Source organism: Limulus polyphemus, unplaced genomic scaffold (assembly GCF_000517525.1).
Source record: "Limulus polyphemus unplaced genomic scaffold, Limulus_polyphemus-2.1.2 Scaffold6248, whole genome shotgun sequence".
NCBI classification, from domain to species: Eukaryota; Metazoa; Arthropoda; class Merostomata; order Xiphosura; family Limulidae; genus Limulus; species Limulus polyphemus.
The window spans coordinates 33,105-40,159 of NW_013671858.1; the positions used below are offsets into that span (position 1 = coordinate 33,105).

The 7,055-nt window shown below is 33.3% G+C and overlaps 1 protein-coding gene across 1 annotated transcript in view; it reads right to left on the minus strand.

Annotated features, from left to right (window-relative positions):
- LOC106473524 (dual specificity protein phosphatase CDC14A-like) overlaps positions 1–7,055 on the minus strand; it is a 25,267-nt gene that overhangs the window by 7,904 nt on the left and 10,308 nt on the right. Inside the window, exons 6-7 of the mRNA XM_022401945.1 lie at positions 6,480–6,610; positions 3,063–3,299 (exon numbers count right to left, since the gene is read on the minus strand). Coding sequence (XP_022257653.1) covers positions 3,063–3,299; positions 6,480–6,610 — 368 coding nt within the window. The remainder of the gene's footprint in view (positions 1–3,062; positions 3,300–6,479; positions 6,611–7,055) is intronic.

The following is a 7,055-nucleotide window of genomic DNA, read 5'->3' on the forward strand; positions in this document are numbered from 1 at the left end:
ACACCACATCAACTGTCTGTGGTGTTTTACACAAGATAGTAATGTGTTATTCCTACACCACATCAACTGTCTGTGGTGTTTTACACAAGATAGTAATGTGTTATTCCTACACCACATCAACTGTCTGTGGTGTTTTACACAAGATAGTAATGTGTTATTCCTACACCACATCAACTGTCTGTTGTTTTTCACACAACACAGTAATGTGTTATTCCTACACCACATCAACTGTCTGTTGTTTTTCACACAACACAGTAATGTGTTATTCCTACACCACATCAACTGTCTGTTGTTTTTCACACAACACAGTAATGTGTTATTCCTACACCACATCAACTGTCTGTTGTTTTTCACACAACACAGTAATGTGTTATTCCTACATCACATCAACTGTCTGTGTTGTAATTACACAACACAGTAATGTGTTATTCCTACATCACATCAACTGTCTGTGGTGTTTTACACATATTCTTAAAGCTGATTAATTCTGTCTTCCTAGACAGAAAAATAGTAAAATTTCTTATTTTCTGAACTTCATTTTACTAAGCCATATATTAGGAACTCTAAATCTCAAGTTTTTCTTACAAAATGCTACCAATTAGGTTATTCTTCTTCATATAACCTAAGATTTTCTTGTCTATTTTATATATTCAAATGAGACCGGAGAAAGCCATCATAGAAAATTCCTTTTTGTCATTAACTGGCATTTAATAAATTTGACAAATTCAGAAAAATTCAAAATAGTGGTTCTTTTATCTGAAGAACCAAGCACTCATACTTCTCCTCCCAGCCAAAGTTTGCTTAGATCTTAAACATAGGTGCCTATATTTATATCTCTTTTGAAGGTTAATTGTGAAGAAGCCAAAATTTAATATCTTATTTTTTTACTGTACCATCCTTTCATTTGGTTGACTAGAAAATTTAGTTGATAAACTTCATAGACAATTCATTCACTGAAATGATATTTGAAAAATAAAGAATTACTGATGTATTTAATGTTTCTTGTGTATTATGAAAACTATTTTAACTATTTTTCCTGAATCAATATCAATGTTTTACCTTTCAATTAGTTGAAGTTTGACATAATACTTTTTTTTCCCTAATTTGTTGCTTAAGTTAGAGAAGTTAATGTAGTGTATATTCTGGTTATGAATTTTACACGACATATAATACAGGTATACCTGTTATAATGCTACATTTGAAGTTACACGTTTTAGTACCAGAATTGCTATAATGCACTGCATGATTTGGAGTTACACAACTTATGTTCTAGTACCAGAATTGCTATAACGCACTGCATGATTTGGAGTTATGTGAATTTTAAATCCCAAAAAATTTAAGGCTATTAAAAATGTGTAACAAACAGGCAATTACCCTGCAAAACAATCATGCCAATCCTGTGAGAAAGGTCCAAAAAATTAATTTTTATTTATTTCTCTTCAAATTAAATGTCTTGCTTGTAATATTTGTTTCTTTACATTAATATGTATCAATATATGTTTGTAAAAGTGGTTTACACCATTAATAAAATTAGCTTTAAGGGAAATATATTTTTGCAGTAATTCATCCCTAACTTATAATATTGTTCCTAAGGAAAAAAACCTGCATAATATAATGCAACGTTTTTTAGGAATGGATTCCGCGCATTATAGTAGGTATACCTGTACAACCTTCACAACATACATAATTAATCAAGGTTCCATTTTTGGAGGCTATAATTTTGTCACCATGGGTAAAGAGTGTTACTTAAGTTGTTGGATGAAAATACTTTTATCTTGAGTCATGCGCGTGCCGCATTACTGCTGTATGGATCCAACTTTTCCAAAAATCTCTTGCACTTCTTGTAACTGGTGCAAGAGAGATTTCAGTGTTTGTTCTTGTTCTATTATGTAATTCAAAGTCCAATTAATGACTTGAAGTGGATTAATGTTCACTGGCCAATGTGTACGTAATAATTTTCAATAGGGTTTCGAAACTGTGTATGCACAAATCACAACACCTACAGGGCAAGTGTAAAAAAAATATTTTAAAGGCTCTTTTTTTTAATAAAAAAAGGAACATTGTGGCTCACAAATGTAAATATAGTTAAATATATATACACATACACAAACAAAAGTACCCATCCCCAGTGACAAAGTTTTAACTTAATCTATCAATTCAAATTATTTCATGGAATTGAAAAAGATTAATTGTATTGTGCTCTTGGTTTCACTCAGAACCAAAGCTCTTGAGCTACTTATACCACCAATGGTAAAAAGTGATTGTTGAGCATTTCAGTCATGCTAAGAGCCACTCAACAATAACATACAATAAATCTACATTTTTATTCTTTAAGTTACAAAACATTTTGAAATGTGAATGACAGGGTGATTAATTCCTAACAATTTAGTGTGGAATATCCAGCTTGCAAAATAAATTTGGCATCAACGTTATTCATGCCTGTTCTCCCATCATTTCAAAAGTGAATGTTGAGCTTTGCCTGAATGCACAGCTTTTCAAATGCAGCATGGGAAATAGCCGCCGTAAACAAGAGACAAACACCACGGTTCACAATATACATATATATCTAAAAACTCATATTTTTACTAATAATAAATGTGAATTTCTATATAAAAGTTTCACAAAGAAATCCATTACTTTGCTGTGTGATGACAGATTTTACCATGAAAGTTCTGATAATAAAGACTGAATTATTCTGAAGAAATGCTACAAAATTGTCATATTTCTACAAATTTGTATTGGATAATTATGGTAATATCATGAGTTAAGTATCAAATATTTTTCAGCATTGTTTTCACTCGAAAGCCTAATATATGTATGCATGGTTGAAATTACAAGGGAAAACTTTTTCAGCTAACTAACCAAATGCAACTATGATAATAACAAAACCAAAGGTGAAGTCTCTATAGTAGATTATTAAAATTTGACAATGAAAAATTGTTATTACATCACGTCTTTAAACAGAGCTAAAATTTAGGAATCAGTACATATATACATACACACATGCTCAAAAACAAATCCACAATTCATATCTAACAAGCATAGTAAGCACAAAAACTTACTTTTTACCATGTGACACACTGGGAGAGTTGTGACGAAGGTGACGACGAGAAGCAGTAGTACTTTTAGGATCATCATTACTTGTTTTAGAATGGCTGCTACCATTTCTATGAATACCTGGAGCAACCCGTAAAGACTTTAATGGTGACATATAGTTGGGCTGAGCAGGAGCTGTTCCTGACGGAAGGGGCTTGAAGGGCTGAGAGTTTGTGCGTCTGTGAGCTCTCAGTTCTTCCACGCTAAAACACACCATTATATATGCAGTTACACTTTAATAAGTCATCCTTAAAGATTACGATAAAAATCCAACAGACAAAAGATTTTCATTAGCTCTTTCCTGACCAATGAGTGTTTAGGTCACTATTAAGTCACTCTCCGAAATCAACTATCAAAATTCAATCAAAAAATACAATTCTAATTCTATTTCAATATTTCATTTACTCTACAATATGTTAAAACTGATATAACAGCAATGTATAATGACTATTTAGCTTATCTCACAAATAAAAATTCAAAAAATGTTCAAATTATCAATTCTATTTTGTCTCTAGGTGTCTAGCTTTCTTGTTTTTCTATGGCTCCTAAACTTATATTCATTTCTACAACTTAACATTTTCCTCAACTGAAAATGTACTTCTGATAGATACTTACCTCCCTCACAAAATAGCTTTTCTTGATTGGTACTGCCCTCTATCAGGGCAAATTTTCCAATGCTTGCCACTAGCCTTCCATCTCCTCCTTCTACATTTCCACATGTAACCTATCATAACCAACACCCTCTCTACATTTGCACTCATTAATCACTTCGAGATTGATCAGAAGACCTACACCACATATCACCGGAAGTGGAGAGACTGGGTGGGAAATGTGAGAGAAGGTAAGTATCTATCAGAAATACATTTTAAGTTTAGGAAAATGTTAACTTCCGATACGATATCTTAACTCTACTCACAAAATAGCTAGGATCCCACATCAAACTGGTGGAGGGCCAGTGAAAAAATAATCCCCCTTTAGGAAGTACCCAAAGAAAGACCAGGTAGTGTGGAACCAAAAAGAAAATATTACACCACAGTGAAAGTCCGCACCATATCTGATCCAGATATACTCTTCACTCTTTTATCATTGTGTCATGAACATAAAAGGTGGAAAAACATGAAGGAATTCCATAATATGTGTTACCAGTTAATGGGACCCCTGGGTGTCAAGTGGCTAGGGTGCAACGCCTCATCCAACACCAGGCAGTATATCTGGAATGGTACATCAGTTCCACAGGAAGTAAAGGATCACCTACCTCTTCACCATGAAATGGAAATTGGTAGGGAAGACGAGCTTCTGTACCAGAATCCGTCACCACTTGTGTGCATTTCCAACCCAACCAACACTTGATCCACCATGAACCGATATCCAGCGGATGGTAGAAAGGAGGTAGGTTGGAGGAATGTTTCAGCCTGAGGGGCAAATATATATACACACACACACACATGTACATACATATATGTATGTATAATTGTGACATTGTGGGGTGCTTCAACCAAAACCTGGCAGTATGTGGAATTGTACATCAGGTCCATGGTAGGAAGAGCATTATGCCATCGACACATAATTCTAACCATGTCCAACCAACACCAGACCTATGGGAATGTACATCCAGAGAATGGCAGGAAAGAGGAATGCCATGGTGGGAAAAAGCAATCTGTCAGATATGTATATTAATACAGCATAATGCTACAACCAAAACTTGGTGGCATCTGGAATCATACATCATGTCAGCAGTAAGAAGAGCTACAACGTAGATGACAACCAGAATGGTCACAGGATGGACAGTGTGAATTTTCAAAGAAAAAAAAGTATACCTAGTCAGGCACCACTTACCACAGAGTGGGATCTACAATACACTAGCAAAAAGACTCCTGTAAATAAAGAAATAACAAAAGCATAGTAAAGAAAAACTAAGTCTGTGGTATAAAGGAAAATGTCAACAAATTTGTGAGCTAAAGCAAGTACATCTGTATAATACTACTGTCAATCGAAAAGTGATGAAATGAGTGCAAATGTGGAGAGGGCACTGGTTATGATAGGGGTTGTGTTGTAATCCTATTGATGGAAAGCTGCTGCATTATCATTTACATATCGATATGGAGAAGTGGGAGGTGGAAGGCTAGTGGCACACATCGGAAAATTTGTGCCGATAGAGGGCTGTACTAATCGAGAAATCAGCTTTCACCATTTTCAGTTAGCTCAACACGTGTTTTATATTTCTGTTTGTTCAACTGTGAGTTTATGGTTGAACATATATTTATTGTACAACACGGATTGACCTTGAGAACTTTGACTTAAAGCCAACAATCATCAAGATGGGAGGTGTTAAGTTTTAATGCTATGAAATATAAATTCCAATAGTACTGTGTGTAAATTAGTTATACTCTTGAGAATAGTGAGGTTAGGTTCAGTCAAAGGTAATGAAGAAACCTCAAACCAGAGTTTTGAAATACTACTTCCCAATTAATTATGGATTTTTTACAAGTTTTGATGATGTTATTTTTTTGCTCATAACAATGTTTTATTACGTCCTGTTGAAAGCTATAGGAATATTCTTCTATGACAATGCATTAGGAGAGGATAGAAGTTTGGAAATTACAGTAAGTTATAAATCCTGCAATGCCATGTTAATCAGATGGTACAAATCTTTTTTTACTGAAAGTATTGTTAAGTGTATTGTGTTCAAACAACACAAACAAAGAGAATAACTCCTTATATAATGGCTGGAGACGGCTTGAATGGGTAATGAAGAAAAACTTATATTAAAGTTTTTCTTCATTACACATTCAAGCCATCTCCAGCCATTATTAGTCTCAAATTGGGTTCCTCGTAATCGAATTTTAACTCCTTATATATTCAAAACAAATTATAATTATTAGATATAAGTTTATCTCACCCTAAAATAGTTGACAATATATCTTGCTAACAACTTGAGCAATGTTGCCATACTGAAAGTTGAAATCATTGTTCACCAATATATTTTTGTCAACCATACTGTGTTTGTTCTGACTCATAGCACGAAGTTGACAGTTTCGATGGTAAAATAACATCTCAAAATATATTAATGAATATCAAATGGATTAGATATATAAAATGACACTTTCTGATCAACAATATAAAGAGAATAAGTCTCAAATTAAAAAAAGAATTTATATTATTTTTCAAAACAGGATATCTGAACAAATTCTTTGAAATTTTCGCACCTTAAAAATTATACAAATACAAAATCAAATTTCAGGATTTCTAACTGCAATAGAAAGTTTGTAATAAATTTGATACAACTTGGTTAAAAATTTGCATTTTATGAATGAAAATAACAAGGGGATGTTAGTGATAACCCATCCAAAAGGATTAAGTAAAAAGATTAGTGCAAAACTTACTGGACAGCTCCAGTCGTTACAGAACGAGGATGACGACGTTGAGCTTTGATAAGGTTCAGCTTATCTCCTTGAGTGATGCCCTCACTATTGTTATTATTATTGCCATCATCTTCCTGATGTTTTCCACACCCCTTGACAGAGATATTTGGATGATTTAATGACAGTCTAGAGTAGTACTGTGTTTCAAAGCTATACCTTGGCATTTGAAAAACTTATATATATGTATATATATACATATAAAGTTTCAAATGTGATGAATATAAATATCTTGCATGACAATTAATGTTATTCTTGAGAAACTGAAAATTTTTTACATGTACATTTGGAAAGCACCAAACATTGAAATTATGAACAGTAAACCCTGTCAGGAAATTATATTACAGAGATAGTAGACCTCTTTCAAGCAAACATGCAGAAACAGAAAAACTGTTTAATATCCTCCTTCACATTTTTAATACAGATATATGTACCAAAACAAAGTACCCACTTACCTTGCCTAATAAAATAACTAGGAAGTGTATACATGCAAGTTTGAATAGCATATAAAGAATTAGTTTCTGGTATACTAAGTAATAC